The sequence below is a fragment of the Panulirus ornatus genome, chromosome 9 (assembly GCF_036320965.1).
Source record: "Panulirus ornatus isolate Po-2019 chromosome 9, ASM3632096v1, whole genome shotgun sequence".
Classification (NCBI taxonomy): Eukaryota; Metazoa; Arthropoda; class Malacostraca; order Decapoda; family Palinuridae; genus Panulirus; species Panulirus ornatus.
Window position 1 is genome coordinate 46,844,963 of NC_092232.1, and position 19,538 is coordinate 46,864,500.

The 19,538-nt window shown below is 41.8% G+C and overlaps 2 protein-coding genes across 4 annotated transcripts in view; one reads left to right on the top strand and one right to left on the bottom strand.

The window, feature by feature from the left end:
* The window catches only part of Shark (SH2 ankyrin repeat kinase), a 192,047-nt gene extending 177,168 nt beyond the window's left edge, over positions 1-14,879 (top strand). For 2 of the 3 annotated variants that reach the window (XM_071665126.1, XM_071665127.1), the window contains exons 16-17: positions 625-751; positions 12,433-14,877. In XM_071665126.1, the coding sequence (XP_071521227.1) occupies positions 625-751; positions 12,433-12,615 (310 nt within the window). In that variant the 3' untranslated portion in view covers positions 12,616-14,877. Of the gene's footprint in view, positions 1-624; positions 752-12,432 lie in introns of all 3 variants that reach the window. The other variant, XM_071665128.1, reaches the window with a different exon arrangement.
* LOC139750393 (uncharacterized) overlaps positions 759-19,538 on the bottom strand; it is an 89,505-nt gene continuing 70,725 nt past the window's right edge. Inside the window, exon 10 of the mRNA XM_071665133.1 lies at positions 759-1,832. The gene's annotated coding sequence lies outside the window, so the exon portion shown is untranslated. The remainder of the gene's footprint in view (positions 1,833-19,538) is intronic.

A 19,538-nucleotide genomic window follows, 5' to 3' on the forward strand; every position in this document is an offset into this window, starting at 1 on the left:
TTTGTGAATGACATGGTAAAAGGGGAATGTGTAGGGATGGAGCCCCTTGACTGGGTTATGTTGAGGCTTGCAGGGATTTGAGGTCAAGGGAATGGAGTTCCCAGTTGGGATTAGATCAGGTTTATTGGCATGATTGTTTGAACCTTCATTTTACTTGTTCTTAAAAGACCTTTCACATTTTTTCGTCTTTATTGGTAGATCACTTGACTTACTTCATGCAGTAAAAGAAAACTTTGTGCTGTTCTGAAATTCCAATTTTCTTTGGTCAGAAGTTTGGAAAATTCAATTCATACTTGAGGATTAATGACTTCCTGTGGAATTATTCATATGAATATGAACGAACCCATTTCAGACATCAGAATTCAGTTTTGCTGGAAACTTAGTGATTGCAATAACTTCTACATGATAAAATAGTTAATCCACAAATAATGTAGCCAGTTATCATAAAGATAACATTGTGGCATATAATGGAGAGGCCCTGTAGTGTATATTGATAAGTAGGTAGGTGAAAATGATTATTAACCCTTAATTTTTGGGAATGGTCATACTCTGTAGATGTTCCATATGCTTCAAGAAGACTTTTTTACTTATAATGATTAACAGTGCATGTTGCTTTTTTGGCAGGTATGCTCCTGAATCAATCTATTATGGAACATTTACACACAGTAGTGATGTATGGAGCTATGGCATAACACTCTGGGAGATGTACACTTTTGGGGATCAGCCATATGGAGATCTTCCAGGTCAAAAAGTAAGTGATACAGAGAGTGATATTATACATATGCAGAGTTAAAAATGTGGCTGATATTTTTAAAGTGATTAATTCATTTTTGTTTATTATTTTTTATTATACTTGATTGCTGTTTCCCATGTTAGTGAGTTAGCACCAGGAAACAGACAAAGAAAGACCCATCCACTCATATACACACATATTTACATACATGGACATGCTTATACCTATACATAAATATACCTACAGATGCCCCCGACTTATATTGGGTTTACATTCCGATAAACCCATTGTAAAATGAAAATATCATAAGTTGAATATATATTTAATACTGTACATCTAACCTACCAGACATCATAGCTTAGTTAAGCCTTCCATAAACGTTCTAAGAACACTTACATTACTCATCCACAATTATCCTATGCAGCTTTCCTTAAAAGCTTTGGCACCTTCAGTATCGGCATTTACTGCCTCACCAATAACCTTTACATTATGAAAATTATGATGTCTTTTGAAGTGATGGAACCACCCATGACTTGCTGTAAACATTTGCGTGTAAGTAGGATCATTGGCATGCTGTTTTAGCGTATCGAAAAGACCTCTTGCCTAAGCCTGGATCATCAGTAGGCTAAGCAGTATACGCCTCTGTATCTGGCCTTCCATCCATGTGACAAGTAATTTTTCCATATCATTAATCGTCCCAGCTCTTTTCTTCATGATAACAGTGGATTTAACTGATGCTGAAGATTTTATTACATCACAGAATCGTTTCCCATCCTTTAAGATGGCCAAGATCATCGATTGTGAAAGTCCTACCTCATGTGCAGTGGCCATTACTGGCTTGCCACCTTCATGCTGGGCAATTATCTTCAATTTCATCTCAAGAGTAATTATTTTCCTCTTCTTCTCACCAGAGGTAGGAGACACATATGGGCATTTTGTAAACATGGGATGCAAAAACACAAAATCCAAAAGACACTGGCAACACTGTACGCTGTAGAGTAACGGTTGTTTACAATCATGGTTGTGTGGCTGACTGGAAGCTGCAGCTCGCTGCAGTTGTGCAGCATCACGAGAGATTATCATACCACATATTGCTAGCCTGAGAAAAGATAATTCAAAATATGGTTACTACTGAATGGGTATTGTTATTGCACCATCATAAAGTCAAAAATCATAAGTCAAACCATCATAAGTTGGGGAGCATCTGTGTATACATATACAAATATACACATGTACATGTTCATATTTGCTCACCTTCATCCATTCCCGGCACCACCCCACTCCAAAGGAAACAGTACCACCACCACCACTGGGTAACAGCTGAAGGAAGACCACATCCGCACACACTCATTTTCTATGTATCATGTGTGATGCACCGAAACTACAGCTCCCTATCCTCATCCAGGCCCCACAGACCTATCCATGGTTTATCCCAGATGTTTCACATGCCCTTTTTTTTTCCACACATATTCGCCATTTCCCACATTAGTGAGGTAGTGTTCAAGAATAGATGACAGAGCCTTAGAGGGAAAACTTCTTACTTGGCCCCCATCTTTGTTCTTTCTTTTGGAAAAATAAAACTGGAAGGGATGATTTTCAGGCCCCTTCTCCCACCCACCCTCTATGACATGCAGAGAATATATATATTATTTATTATATCATATATATATATATATATATTTTTTTTTTTATTATACTTTGTCGCTGTCTCCCGCGTTTGCGAGGTAGCGCAAGGAAACAGACGAAAGAAATGGCCCAACCCCCCCCCATACACATGTATATACATACATCCACACACGCAAATATACATACCTACACAGCTTTCCATGGTTTACCCCAGACGCTTCACATGCCTTGATTCAATCCACTGACAGCACGTCAACCCCGGTATACCACATCGCTCCAATTCACTCTATTCCTTGCCCTCCTTTCACCCTCCTGCATGTTCAGGCCCCGATCACACAAAATCTTTTTCACTCCATCTTTCCACCTCCAATTTGGTCTCCCTCTTCTCCTCGTTCCCTCCACCTCCGACACATATATCCTCTTGGTCAATCTTTCCTCACTCATTCTCTCCATGTGCCCAAACCACTTCAAAACACCCTCTTCTGCTCTCTCAACCACACTCTTTTTATATCCACACATCTCTCTTACCCTTACGTTACTCACTCGATCAAACCACCTCACACCACACATTGTCCTCAAACATCTCATTTCCAGCACATCCATCCTCCTGCTCACAACTCTATCCATTGCCCCTGCCTCGCAGCCATACAACATTGTTGGAACCACTATTCCTTCAAACATACCCATTTTTGCTTTCCGAGATAATGTTCTTGACTTCCACACATTCTTCAAGGCCCCCAGAATTTTCGCCCCCTCCCCCACCCTATGATCCACTTCCACTTCCATGGTTCCATCCGCTGCCAGATCCACTCCCAGATATCTAAAACACTTCACTTCCTCCAGTTTTTCTCCATTCAAACTCACCTCCCAATTGACTTGACCCTCAACCCTACTGTACCTAATAACCTTGCTCTTATTCACATTTACTCTTAACTTTCTTCTTCCACACATTTTACCAAACTCAGTCACCAGCTTCTGCAGTTTCTCACATGAATCAGCCACCAGCGCTGTATCATCAGCGAACAGCAACTGACTCACTTCCCAAGCTCTCTCATCCCAAACAGACTTCATACTTGCCCCTCTTTCCAAAACTCTTGCATTTACCTCCCTAACAACCCCATCCACAAACAAATTAAACAACTTATTTATTCATTTATTTTGCTTTGTCACTGTCTCCCGCGTTTGCGAGGTAGCGCAAGGAAACAGACGAAAGAATGGCCTAACCCACCTACATACACATGTATATACATACTTGTCCACACACGCAAATATACATACCTATACATCTCAACGTATACATATATATACACACACAGATATATACATATATATACACACACAGATATATACATATATACACATGTACATAATTCATACTGTCTGCCCTTATTCATTCCCATCGCCACCCCGCCACACAGGAAATAACAACCCCCTACCCTTGCATGTCTGCAAGGAGAATGATTTGGTAAACAGAGAAGAGGTAGTAAAAGCTTTGCAGAAGATGAAAGCCGGCAAGGCAGCAGGTTTGGATGGTATTGCAGTGGAATTTATTAAAAAAGGGGGTGACTGTATTGTTGACTGGTTGGTAAGGTTATTTAATGTATGTATGACTCATGGTGAGGTGCCTGAGGATTGGCGGAATGCGTGCATAGTGCCATTGTACAAAGGCAAAGGGGATAATAGTGAGTGCTCAAATTACAGAGGTATAAGTTTGTTGAGTATTCCTGGCAAATTATATGGGAGGGTATTGATTGAGAGGGTGAAGGCATGTACAGAGCATCAGATTGGGGAAGAGCAGTGTGGTTTCAGAAGTGGTAGAGGATGTGTGGATCAGGTGTTTGCTTTGAAGAATGTATGTGAGAAATACTTAGAAAAGCAAATGGATTTGTATGTAGCATTTATGGATCTGGAGAAGGCATATGATAGAGTTGATAGAGATGCTCTGTGGAAGGTATTAAGAATATATGGTGTGGGAGGCAAGTTGTTAGAAGCAGTGAAAAGTTTTTATCGAGGATGTAAGGCATGTGTACGTGTAGGAAGAGAGGAAAGTGATTGGTTCTCAGTGAATGTAGGTTTGCGGCAGGGGTGTGTGATGTCTCCATGGTTGTTTAATTTGTTTATGGAGGGGGTTGTTAGGGAGGTGAATGCAAGAGTTTTGGAAAGAGGGGCAAGTATGAAGTCTGTTGGGGATGAGAGAGCTTGGGAAGTGAGTCAGTTGTTGTTCGCTGATGATACAGCACTAGTGGCTGATTCATGTGAGAAACTGCAGAAGCTGGTGACTGAGTTTGGTAAAGTGTGTGAAAGAAGAAAGTTAAGAGTAAATGTGAATAAGAGCAAGGTTATTAGGTACAGTAGGGTTGAGGGTCAAGTCAATTGGGAGGTGAGTTTGAATGGAGAAAAACTGGAGGAAGTGAAGTGTTTTAGATATCTGGGAGTGGATCTGGCAGCGGATGGAACCATGGAAGCGGAAGTGGATCATAGGGTGGTAGGGTGGGGGAGGGGGCGAAAATCCTGGGAGCCTTGAAGAATGTGTGGAAGTCGAGAACATTATCTCGGAAAGCAAAAATGGGTATGTTTGAAGGAATAGTGGTTCCAACAATGTTGTATGGTTGCGAGGCGTGGGCTATGGATAGAGTTGTGCGCAGGAAGGTGGATGTGCTGGAAATGAGATGTTTGAGGACAATGTGTGGTGTGAGGTGGTTTGATCGAGTAAGTAACGTAAGAGTAAGAGAGATGTGTGGAAATAAAAAGAGCGTGGTTGAGAGAGCAGAAGAGGGTGTTTTGAAATGGTTTGGGCACATGGAGAGAATGAGTGAGGAAAGATTGACCAAGAGGATATATGTGTCGGAGGTGGAGGGAGCGAGGAGAAGTGGGAGACCAAATTGGAGGTGGAAAGATGGAGTGAAAAAGATTTTGTGTGATCGGGGCCTGAACATGTAGGAGGGTGAAAGGAGGGCAAAGAATAGAGTGAATTGGATCGATGTGGTATACCGGGGTTGACGTGCTGTCAGTGGATTGAATCAGGGCATGTGAAGCGTCTGGGGTAAACCATGGAAAGCTGTGTAGGTATGTATATTTGTGTGTGTGGACGTGTATGTATATACATGTGTATGGGGGTGGGTTGGGCCATTTCTTTCGTCTGTTTACTTGTGCTACCTCGCAAACGTGGGAGACCGGAAAAAAAAATAAAAAAAAATAAAATATATATATATATATATATATATATAATATATATATATATATATATATATATATATATATATATATATATATATATATATATATATTTTTTTGCTTTGTCGCTGTCTCCCGCATTTATATATATATATATATATATATATATATATATATATATATATATATATATATATATATATATATATATTCTTTTTTTCTTTCAAACTATTTGCCATTTCCCGCGTTAGCAGGGTAGCGTTAAGAACAGAGGACTGGGCCTCTGAGGGAATATCCTCACCTGGCCCCTTTCTCTGTTCCTTGTTTTGGAAAAGTAAAAAAAGAAAAAAAAAAAGAAAAAAACAAGAGGGGAGGATTTCCAGCCTCCTGCTCCCTCCCCTTTTAGTCGCCTTCTACGACACGCAGGGAATACGTGGGAAGTATTCTTTCTCCCCTATCCCAGGGATAATATATATATATATATATATATATATATATATATATATATATTATATTATTTATTTATTTTGCTTTGTCGCTGTCCCGTGTTAGCGAGGTAGCACAAGAAAACAGACGAAAGAATGGCCCAACCCACCCACATACACGTTCATACACGCAAATATACATACCTATTCATCTCAACGTATATATATATATATATATATATATATATATATATATATATATATATATATATATTTTTTTTTTTTTTTTATACTTTGTCGCTGTCTCCCGCGTTTGCGAGGTAGCGCAAGGAAACAGACGAAAGAAATGGCCCAACCCCCCCCCATACACATGTATATACATACGTCCACACACGCAAATATACATACCTACACAGCTTTCCATGGTTTACCCCAGACGCTTCACATGCCTTGATTCAATCCACTGACAGCACGTCAACCCCGGTATACCACATCGCTCCAATTCACTCTATTCCTTGCCCTCCTTTCACCCTCCTGCATGTTCAGGCCCCGATCACACAAAATCTTTTTCACTCCATCTTTCCACCTCCAATTTGGTCTCCCTCTTCTCCTTGCTCCCTCCACCTCCGACACATATATTCTCTTGGTCAATCTTTCCTCACTCATCCTCTCCATGTGTCCAAACCACTTCAAAACACCCTCTTCTGCTCTCTCAACTACGCTCTTTTTATATATATATATATATATACATCTCCCACTCAATTGCATTTTTTCCCTGCAAAAATCATCCAAATGCCTCTCTCTTCTCTTTCACTAATACTCTTACTTCTTCATCCCACCACTCACTACCCTTTCTAATCAACCCACCTCCCACTCTTCTCATGCCACAAGCATCTTTTGTGCAATCCATCACTGATTCCCTAAATACATCCCATTCCTCCCCCACACCCCTTACTTCCATTGTTCTCACCTTTTTCCATTCTGTACTCAGTCTCTCCTGGTACTTCCTCACACAGGTCTCCTTCTCAAGCTCACTTACTTTCACCACCCTCTTCACCCCAACATTCACTCTTCTTTTCTGAAAACCCATACAAATCTTCACCTTAGCCTCCACAAGATAATGATCAGACATCCCTCCAGTTGCACCTCTCAGCACATTAACATCCAAAAGTCTCTCTTTCGCACGCCTGTCAATTAACACGTAATCCAATAACGCTCTCTGGCCATCTCTCCTACTTACATAAGTTTTTTTTTTTTTTTTTTTTATACTTTGTCGCTGTCTCCCGCGTTTGCGAGGTAGCGCAAGGAAACAGACGAAAGAAATGGCCCAACCCCCCCCCCATACACATGTACATACACACGTCCACACACGCAAATATACATACCTACACAGCTTTCCATGGTTTACCCCAGACGCTTCACATGCCTTGATTCAATCCACTGACAGCACGTCAACCCCTGTATACCACATCGCTCCAATTCACTCTATTCCTTGCCCTCCTTTCACCCTCCTGCATGTTCAGGCCCCGATCACACAAAATCTTTTTCACTCCATCTTTCCACCTCCAATTTGGTCTCCCTCTTCTCCTCGTTCCCTCCACCTCCGACACATATATCCTCTTGGTCAATCTTTCCTCACTCATTCTCTCCATGTGCCCAAACCATTTCAAAACACCCTCTTCTGCTCTCTCAACCACGCTCTTTTTATTTCCACACATCTCTCTTACCCTTATGTTACTTACTCGATCAAACCACCTCACACCACACATTTTCCTCAAACATCTCATTTCCAGCACATCCATCCTCCTGCGCACATCTCTATCCATAGCCCACGCCTCGCAACCATACAACATTGTTGGAATCACTATTCCTTCAAACATACCCATTTTTGCTTTCCGAGATAATGTTCTCGACTTCCACACATTTTTCAAGGCTCCCAAAATTTTCGCCCCCTCCCCCACCCTATGATCCACTTCCGCTTCCATGGTTCCATCCGCTGACAGATCCACTCCCAGATATCTAAAACACTTCACTTCCTCCAGTTTTTCTCCATTCAAACTCACCTCCCAATTGACTTGACCCTCACCCCTACTGTACCTAATAACCTTGCTCTTATTCACATTTACTCTTAACTTTCTTCTTCCACACACTTTACCAAACTCAGTCACCAGCTTCTGCAGTTTCTCACATGAATCAGCCACCAGCGCTGTATCATCAGCGAACAACAACTGACTCACTTCCCAAGCTCTCTCATCCCCAACAGACTTCATACTTGCCCCTCTTTCCAGGACTCTTGCATTTACCTCCCTAACAACCCCATCCATAAACAAATTAAACAACCATGGAGACATCACACACCCCTGCCGCAAACCTACATTCACTGAGAACCAATCACTTTCCTCTCTTCCTACACATACACATGCCTTACATCCTCGATAAAAACTTTTCACTGCTTCTAACAACTTGCCTCCCACACCATATATTCTTAATACCTTCCACAGAGCATCTCTATCAACTCTATCATATGCCTTCTCCAGATCCATAAATGCTACATACAAATCCATTTGCTTTTCTAAGTATTTCTCACATACATTCTTCAAAGCAAACACCTGATCCACACATCCTCTACCACTTCTGAAACCGCACTGCTCTTCCCCAATCTGATGCTCTGTACATGCCTTCACCCTCTCAATCAATACCCTCCCATATAATTTACCAGGAATACTCAACAAACTTATACCTCTGTAATTTAAGCACTCACTCTTATCCCCTTTGCCTTTGTACAATGGCACTATGCACGCATTCCGCCAATCCTCAGGCACCTCACCATGAGTCATACATACATTAAATAACCTTACCAACCAGTCAACAATACAGTCACCCCCTTTTTTAATAAATTCCACTGCAATACCATCCATAAGTATACTTATGTATATCTCGCTTTTTAAACCAGGTATTCCCAATCATCAGTCCTTTTTCAGCACATAAATCTACAAGCTCTTCACCATTTCCATTTACAACACTGAACACCCCATGTATACCAATTATTCCCTCAACTGCCACATTACTCACCTTTGCATTCAAATCACCCATCACTATAACCCGGTCTCGTGCATCAAAAGAGACAGGAGGTCAAGAGAAAAGTGCAAGAGGTGAAAAAAAAAGGGCAAATGAGAGTTGGGGTGAGAGAGTATCATTAAATTTTAGGGAGAATAAAAAGATGTTCTGGAAGGAGGTAAATAAAGTGCGTAAGACAAGGGAGCAAATGGGAACTTCAGTGAAGGGCGCAAATGGGGAGGTGATAACAAGTAGTGGTGATGTGAGAAGGAGATGGAGTGAGTATTTCGAAGGTTTGTTGAATGTGTTTGATGATAGAGTGGCAGATATAGGGTGTTTTGGTCGAGGTGGTGTGCAAAGTGAGAGGGTTAGGGAAAATGATTTGGTAAACAGAGAAGAGGTAGTGAAAGCTTTGCGGAAGATGAAAGCCGGCAAGGCAGCAGGTTTGGATGGTATTGCAGTGGAATTTATTAAAAAAGGGGGTGACTGTATTGTTGACTGGTTGGTAAGGTTATTTAATGTATGTATGACTCATGGTGAGGTGCCTGAGGATTGGCGGAATGCGTGCATAGTGCCATTGTACAAAGGCAAAGGGGATAAGAGTGAGTGCTCAAATTACAGAGGTATAAGTTTGTTGAGTATTCCTGGTAAATTATATGGGAGGGTATTGATTGAGAGGGTGAAGGCATGTACAGAGCATCAGATTGGGGAAGAGCAGTGTGGTTTCAGAAGTGGTAGAGGATGTGTGGATCAGGTGTTTGCTTTGAAGAATGTATGTGAGAAATACTTAGAAAAGCAAATGGATTTGTATGTAGCATTTATGGATCTGGAGAAGGCATATGATAGAGTTGATAGAGATGCTCTGTGGAAGGTATTAAGAATATATGGTGTGGGAGGAAAGTTGTTAGAAGCAGTGAAAAGTTTTTATCGAGGATGTAAGGCATGTGTACGTGTAGGAAGAGAGGAAAGTGATTGGTTCTCAGTGAATGTAGGTTTGCGGCAGGGGTGTGTGATGTCTCCATGGTTGTTTAATTTGTTTATGGATGGGGTTGTTAGGGAGGTAAATGCAAGAGTTTTGGAAAGAGGGGCAAGTATGAAGTCTGTTGGGGATGAGAGAGCTTGGGAAGTGAGTCAGTTGTTGTTCGCTGACGACACAGCGCTGGTGGCTGATTCATGTGTGAAACTGCAGAAGCTGGTGACTGAGTTTGGTAAAGTGTGTGGAAGAAGAAAGATAAGAGTAAATGTGAATAAGAGCAAGGTTATTAGGTACAGTAGGGTTGAGGGTCAAGTCAATTGGGAGGTGAGTTTGAATGGAGAAAAACTGGAGGAAGTGAAGTGTTTTAGATATCTGGGAGTGGATCTGGCAGCAGATGGAACCATGCAAGCGGAAGTGGATCATAGGGTGGGGGAGGGGGCGAAAATTCTGGGGGCCTTGAAGAATGTGTGGAAGTCGAGAACATTATCTCGGAAAGCAAAAATGGGTATGTTTGAAGGAATAGTGGTTCCAACAATGTTGTATGGTTGCGAGGCGTGGGCTATGGATAGAGTTGTGCGCAGGAGGATGGATGTGCTGGAAATGAGATGTTTGAGGACAATGTGTGGTGTGAGGTGGTTTGATCGAGTGAGTAACGTAAGGGTAAGAGAGATGTGTGGAAATAAAAAGAGCGTGGTTGAGAGAGCAGAAGAGGGTGTTTTGAAGTGGTTTGGGCACATGGAGAGAATGAGTGAGGAAAGATTGACCAAGAGGATATATGTGTCGGAGGTGGAGGGAACAAGGAGAAGAGGGAGACCAAATTGGAGGTGGAAAGATGGAGTGAAAAAGATTTTGTGTGATCGGGGCCTGAACATGCAGGAGGGTGAAAGGAGGGCAAGGAACAGAGTGAATTGGAGCGATGTGGTATACCGGGGCTGACGTGCTGTCAGTGGATTGAATCAAGGCATGTGAAGCGTCTGGGGTAAACCATGGAAAGCTGTGTAGGTATGTATATTTGCGTGTGTGGACGTATGTATATACATGTGTATGGGGGGGGGTTGGGCCATTTCTTTCGTCTGTTTCCTTGCGCTACCTCGCAAACGCGGGAGACAGCAACAAAGTAAAAAAAAAAAAAAAAAAAAAAAAAAAAATATATATATATATATATATATATATATATATATATATATATATATATATGAAATAACAACCCCCTCCCCCCTCATGTGTGCGAGGTAGCACTAGGAAAAGACAACAAAGGCCCCTTTCGTTCACACTCAGCTGTCTTTAGCTGTCTCGTAATAATGCACCGAAACCACAGCTCCCTTTCCACATCCAGGCCCCACACAACTTTCCATGGTTTACCCCAGACGCTTCACATGCCCTGGTTCAATCAATTGACAGCACGTCGACCCCGGTATAGCACATCGTTCCAATTCACTCTATTCCTTGCACGCCTTTCACCCTCCTGCATGTTCAGGCCCCAATCACTCAAAATCTTTTTCACTCCATCTTTCCACCTCCAATTTGGTCTCCCACTTCTCTCTCTCTCTCTCTCTCTCTCTCTCTCTCTATATATATATATATATATATATATATATATATATATATATATATATCTTTTCCACTACATCCTTCCACCTCCAATTTGGTTTCCTGCCTCTTGTTCTTTCCACCTTTGACACATATATCCTCTTTGTCAACCTTTCCTCTCTCATTATCTCCATATGTCCATACCTTTTCAACCACCCTCTTCTGCTCTCTCAACCACACTCTTTTTATTACCACACATCTCTCTTTCCCTTTCATTACATACTTGATCAAACATCCTAACGTGCTGTCAGGTTGTATACAGAGAATTGTGACTTTATTTATTAAATAATTTTGCAGTCCTTACAATTCAAAATGGCATCAAGTGATACGAGTTAAAAGAAAGCATGTGAACTGTATATTATATTTAAAGATGGCCTATAGGTAACATTCAGTTTAATGGACTTTTGGCATCAACGGACACCATCACCCCTATTAGTCCATTAAATTGAGGGTTTACTGTATGATAGAGATTTTTTGCCAAAGATAATGGAGATGGGACCCATAGAAGGAAAGAAAAAGAAAAAGGTACTATGTTCTGAAGGAATTAGCTAATATCTTACTTAAGCTATATTAAGAAGAAAGCCAAGGTTATGAAAAGATAGATTAAGAAAGTACATGGGAAGGAGGGGTGTCTCCAAGAAGACATTCATAAAAGTTTGCAGTAATCATGGCTTGTGAGGAAGTTCTAATATGAGCCAAAGTCCTGACGTGAGGCACTCTGCTTTGTAGAATATGAAGGCATAAAGGTTACTAATAAACTATGTTTGTGCATTTTGAACCTTATGTTTCAGTTTTTCCTCATACAGAATATTGTGCTATGACAAAAAATAATGATAATTTTTCTTTTTCAGGTAATTGAATTACTTGAAAAGAATGAAAGACTTCCTAAGCCAGAGAAGAGTCCAAAGGGAGTGTACGACCTAATGCTGCGTTGTTGGAATTTTAAGCCACAGAAAAGGCCAGGTTTTAGGGAACTAGCAGGCATCTTCAGAACCAGACCAGAATATATAAATATTAAGCCATATTTCAAATGATCATTATAACAGATTATTTAACATATAACCCCACAACCCTTTTCACATGGCTCCTGCACCTGAAAGTTGCACTACAATCAGTAGCCGGGAAAGGATGGACTCCTTTGGAGTGAGAAGTTCCTCAGTGAGGCAGCAATCCCCTTTGTCCACTAACACCGATTCATCCTCACCAAAAGTGTCTTTTCACTCACAGTGTAACTACATACAGGGAAAGTCCAGTAATGCCAATGATAATTATGACTGATATTTGTTTATATTCATATTACACTTAATCGCTGTCTCCTGCGTTAGTGAGGTAGCACAAGGAAACAGACAAAGAATGGCCCAACCCACCCACATACACATGTATATACATAAATTCCCACACATGCACATATACATACCTATACATTTCAGTGTGTACATACATATACATACACAAACATATACATATATACACATGCACACATATTCATACTTGCTGCCTTCATCCATTCCCATTGCCACACCGCCACACATGAAATAGCATCCCCCCCTGCCCCGAGGTAGCACAAGGAAAAGAAAAAAGGCCACATTCATTCACATTCAGTTTCTAGCTGTCATGTGTACTGTACCAAAAGTACAGCTTCCTTTCCACGTCCAGGCCCCACAGAGCTTTCCATGGCTTACCCCAGATGCTTCACATACCTTGGTTGAATCCATTGACAGCACATCCACCCCAGTATACCACATCATTCCAATTCACTCTATTCCTTGCACGCCTTTAACCCTCCTGTATGTTCAGGCCATGACCTCTCAAAATCTTTTTCACTCCATCCTTCCACCTCCAATTTGGTCTCCCACTTCTCCTTGTTCCCTCCACCTCTGACACATATATTCTCTTTGTCAGTCTTTCCTCACTCATTCTCTCCATGTGACCAAACCATTTCAATGCACCCTCTTCTGATCTAACCACCACACTCTTTTTATTACCACACATCTCTCTTACCCTTTCATTACTTATATATATATATATATATATATATATATATATATATATATATATATATATATATTTTATATTCATTTTATTTTGCTTTGTCGCTGTCTCCCGCGTTTGCGAGGTAGCGCAAGGAAACAGACGAAAGAAATGGCCAAACCCACCCCCATACACATGTATATACACACACGTCCACACACGCAAATATACATACCTATACATCTCAATGTACACATATATAAACACACACACACACACATACATATATACCCATGCACACAATTCACACTGTCTGCCTTTATTCATTCCCATCACCACCTCGCCACACATGGAATACCATCCCCCACCCCCCTCATGTGTGCGGGGTAGTGCTAGGAAAAGACAACAAAGGCCTCATTCGTTCACACTCAGTCTCTAGCTGTCATGCAATAATGCCCAAAACCACAGCTCCCTTTCCACATCCAGGCCCCACACAGCTTTCCATGGTTTACCCCAGACGCTTCACATGCCCTGATTCAATCCACTGACAGCACGTCAACCCCGGTATACCACATCGATCCAATTCACTCTATTCCTTGCACGCCTTTCACCCTCCTGCATGTTCAGGCCCCGATCACTCAAAATCTTTTTCACTCCCATCTTTCCACCTCCAATTTGGTCTCCCACTTCTCCTCGTTCCCTCCACCTCGACACATATATCCTCTTGGTCAATCTTTCCTCACTCATTCTCTCCATGTGCCCAAACCATTTCAAAACACCCTCTTCTGCTCTCTCAACCACGCTCTTTTTATTTCCACACATCTCTCTTACCCTTACATTACTTACTCGATCAAACCACCTCACACCACACATTGTCCTCAAACATCTCATTTCCAGCACATCCATCCTCCTGCGCACAACTCTATCCATAGCCCACGCCTCGCAACCATACAACATTGTTGGAACCACTATTCCTTCAAACACCCATTTTTGCTTTCCGAGATAATGTTCTCGACTTCCACACATTCTTCAAGGCTCCCAGAATTTTCGCCCCCTCCCCCACCCTATGATTCACTTCCACTTCCATGGTTCCATCCGCTGCCAGATCCACTCCCAGATATCTAAAACACTTTACTTCCTCCAGTTTTTCTCCATTCAAACTTACCTCCCAATTGACTTGACCCTCAACCCTACTGTACCTAATAACCTTGCTCTTATTCACATTTCCTCTTAACTTTCTTCTTTCACACACGTTACCAAACTCAGTCACCAGCTTCTGCAGTTTCTCACATGAATCAGCCACCAGCGCTGTATCATCAGCGAACAACAACTGACTCACTTCCCAAGCTCTCTCATCCACAAAAGACTTCATTCTTGCCCCTCTTTCCAAAACTCTTGCATTCACCTTCCTAACAACCCCATCCATAAACAAATTAAACAACCATAGAGACATCACACACCCCTGCCGCAAACCTACATTCACTGAGAACCAATCGCTTTCCTCCCTTCCTACACGTACACATGCCTTACATCCTCGATAAAAACTTTTCACTTCTTCTAACAACTTGCCACCCACACCATATATTCTTAATACCTTCCACAGAGCATCTCTATCAACTCTATCATATGCCTTCTCCAGATCCATAAATGCTACATACAAATCCATTTGCTTTTCTAAGTATTTCTCACATACATTCTTCAAAGCAAACACCTGATCCACACATCCTCTACCACTTCTGAAACCACACTGCTCTTCCCCAATCTGATGCTCTGTACATGCCTTCACCCTTTCAGTCAATACCCTCCCATATAATTTACCAGGAATACTCAACAAACTTATACCTCTGTAATTTGAGCACTCACTCTTATCCCCTTTGCCTTTGTACAATGGCACTATGCACGCATTCCGCCAATCCTCAGGCACCTCACCATGAGTCATACATACATTAAATAACCTTACCAACCAGTCAACAATACAGTCACCCCCTTTTTTAATAAATTCCACTGCAATACCATCCAAACCTGCTGCCTTGCCGGCTTTCATCTTCCGCAAAGCTTTTACTACCTCTTCTCTGTTTACCAAATCATTTTCCCCAACCCTCTCACTTTGCACACCACCTCGACCAAGACACCCTATATCTGCCACTCTATCATCAAACACATTCAACAAACCTTCAAAATACTCACTCCATCTCCTTCTCACATCACCACTACATGTTATCACCTCCCTATTAGCCCACTTCACTGAAGTCCCCATTTGCTCCCTTGTCTTATGCACTTTATTTACCTCCTTCCAGAACATCTTTTTATTCTTCCTAAAATTTAATGATACTCTCTCACCCCAACTCTCATTTGCCCTCTTTTTCACCTCTTGCACCTTTCTCTTGACCTCCTGTCTCTTTCTTTTATACATCTCCCACTCAATTGCATTTTTTCCCTGCAAAAATTGTCCAAATGCCTCTCTCTTCTCTTTCACTAATAATCTTACTTCTTCATCCCACCACTCACTACCCTTTCTAATCAACCCACCTCCCACACTTCTCATGCCACAAGCATCTTTTGCGCAATCCATCACTGATTCCCTAAATACATCCCATTCCTCCCCCACTCCCCTTACTTCCATTGTTCTCACCTTTTTCCATTCTGTACTCAGTCTCTCCTGGTACTTCCTCACACAAGTCTCCTTCCCAAGCTCACTTACTCTCACCACTCTCTTCACCCCAACACTCACTCTTCTTTTCTGAAAACCCATACAAATCTTCACCTTAGCCTCCACAAGATAATGATCAGACATCCCTCCAGTTGCACCTCTCAGCACATTTACATCCAAAAGTCTCTCTTTCGCGCGCCTGTCAATTAACACGTAATCCAATAACGCTCTCTGGCCATCTCTCTTACTTACATACGTATACTTATGTATATCTCGCTTTTTAAACCAGGTATTCCCAATCACCAGTCCTTTTTCAGCACATAAATCTACAAGCTCTTCACCATTTCCGTTTACAACACTGAACACCCCATGTATACCAATTATTCCCTCAACTGCCACATTACTCGCCTTTGCTTTCAAATCACCCATCACTATAACCCGGTCTCGTGCATCAAAACCACTAACACACTCATTCAGCTGCTCCCAAAATGCCTCTCATGATCTTTCTTCTCATACCCAGGTGCATATGCACCAATAATCACCCATCTCTCTCCATCAACTTTCAGTTTTACCCATATTAATCGAGAATTTACTTTCTTACATTCTATCACATGCTCCCACAACTCCTGTTTCAGGAGTACTGCTACTACTTCCCTTGCTCTTGTCCTCTCACTAACCCCTGACTTTACTCCCAAGACATTCCCAAACCACTCTTCCCCTTTACCCTTGAGCTTCGTTTCACTCAGAGCCAAAACATCCAGGTTCCTTTCCTCAAACATACTACCTATCTCTCCTTTTTTCACATCTTGGTTACATCCACACACATTCAGACACCCCAACCTGAGTCTACGAGGAGTATGAGCACTCCCCGCATGACTCCTTCTCTTTCCCATTTTTTTTTTAGAAAGTTAAAAATACAAGGAGGGGAGGATTTCTGGCCCCCCGCTCCCATCCCCTCTAGTCGCCTTCTATGACACGTGAGGAATGCGTGGGAAGTATTCTTTCACCCCAATCCCCAGGGATGTACATTATATATATATATATATATATATATATATATATATATATATATATATATATAATGTATTTTAACTTTCTAAAATGGGAAACAGAAGAAGGAGTCACAGGGGGAGTGCTCATCCTCCTCGAAGGCTCAGATTGGGGTGTTTAGATGTGTGTGGATGTAACCAAGATGACAAAAAAGGAGAGATAGGTAGTATGCTTGAGGAAAGGAACCTAGATGTTTTGGCTCTGAGTGAAACGAAGCTCAAGGGAAAGGGGAAGAGTGATTTGGAAATGTCTTGGGAGTAAAGTCAGGGGTTAGTGAGAGGACAAGAGTAAGGGAAGGAGTAGCACTACTCCTGAAACAGGAGTGGTGGGAGTATGTGATAGAGTGTAAGAAAGAAAACTCCAGACTGATATGGGTAAAACTGAAAGCGGATGGAGAGAGATGGGTGATTATTGGTGCATATGCACCTGGGCATGAGAAGAAAGATCATGAGAGGCAAGTGTTCTGGGAGCAGCTGAGTGAGTGTGTTAGTAGTCTTCATGCTCGAGACTGGGTTATAGTGATGGGAGATTTGAATGCAAAGGTGAGTAATGTGGCAGTTGAGGGAATAATTGGTGTACATGGGGTGTTCAGTGTTGTAAATGGAAATGGTGAAGTGCTTGTAGATTTATGTGCTGAAAAAGGATTGGTGATTGGGAATACCTGGTTTAAAAAGAGAGATATACATAAGTATACATATGTAAGTAGGAGAGATGGCCAGAAAGCGTTATTGGATTACGTGTTAATTGATAGGCGCACGAAAGAGAGACTTTTGGATGTTAATGTACTGAGAGGTGCAACTGGAGGGATGTCTGATCATTATCTTGTGGAGGCGAAGGTGAAGATTTGTAGAGGTTTTCAGAAAAGAAGAGAGACTGTTGGGGTGAAAAGAGTGGTGAGAGTAAGTGAGCTTGGAAAGGAGACTTGTGCGAGGAAGTACCAAGAGAGACTGAGTACAGAATGGAAAAAGGTGAGAACAAACTAGGTAAGAGGAGTGGGGGAGGAATGGGATGTATTTAGGGAAGCAGCGATGGCTTGTGCAAAAGATGCTTGTGGCATGAAAAGTGTGGGAGGTGGGCAGATTAGAAAGGGTAGTGAGCGGTGGGACGAAGAAGTAAGATTATTAGTGAAAGAGAAGAGAGAGGCAAGAGAGAGGGAAAAAATGCAAATGGCTGTGAGATGTATAAAAGAAAAAGGCAGGAGGTCAAGAGAAAGGTGCAACAGGTGAAAAAGAGAGCATATGAGAGTTGGGGTGAGAGAGTATCATTAAATTTTAGGGAGAATAAAAAGATGTTTTGGAAGGAGGTAAATAAAGTGCGTAAGACAAGGGAGCAAATGGGAACTTCAGTGAAGGGGGCTAATAGGGAGGTGATAACAAGTAGTGGTGATGTGAGAAGGAGATGCAGAGAGTATTTTGAAGGTTTGTTGAATGTGTTTGATGATAGAGTGGCAGATATAGGGTGTCTTGGTCGAGGTGGTGTGCAAAGTGAGAGGGTTAGGGAAAATGATTTGATAAACAGAGAAGAGGTAGTAAAAGCTTTGCGAAAGATGAAAGCTGGCAAGGCAGCAGGTTTGGATGGTATTGCAGTGGAATTTATCAAAAAAGGGGGTGACTGTATTGTTGACTGGTTGGTAAGGTTATTTAATGTGTGTATGATTCATGGTGAGGTGCCTGAGGATTGGTGGAATGCTTACATAGTGCCATTGTACAAAGGCAAAGGGGATAAGAGTGAGTGCTCAAATTACAGAAGTATAAGTTTGTTGAGTATTCCTGGTAAATTATATGGGAGGGTATTGATTGAGAGGGTGAAGGCATGTACAGAGCATCAGATTGGGGAAGAGCAGTGTGGTTTCAGAAGTGGTAGAGGATGTGTGGATCAGGTGTTTGCTTTGAAGAATGTATGTGAGAAATACTTAGAAAAGCAAATGGATTTGTATGTAGCATTTATGGATCTGGAGAAGGCATATGATAGAGTTGATAGAGATGCTCTGTGGAAGGTATTAAGAATATATGGGGTGGGAGGCAAATTGTTAGAAGCAGTGAAAAGTTTTTATCGAGGATGTAAGGCATGTGTACGTGTCAGAAGAGAGGAAAGTGATTGGTTCTCAGTGAATGTAGGTTTGCGGCAGGGGTGTGTGATGTCTCCATGGTTGTTTAATTTGTTTATGGATGGGGGTGTTGTGTTAGGGAGGTGAATGCAAGTTTTGGAAAGAGGGGCAAGTATGCAGTCTGTTGTGGATGAGAGAGCTTGGGAAGTGAGTCAGTTGTTGTTCGCTGATGATACAGC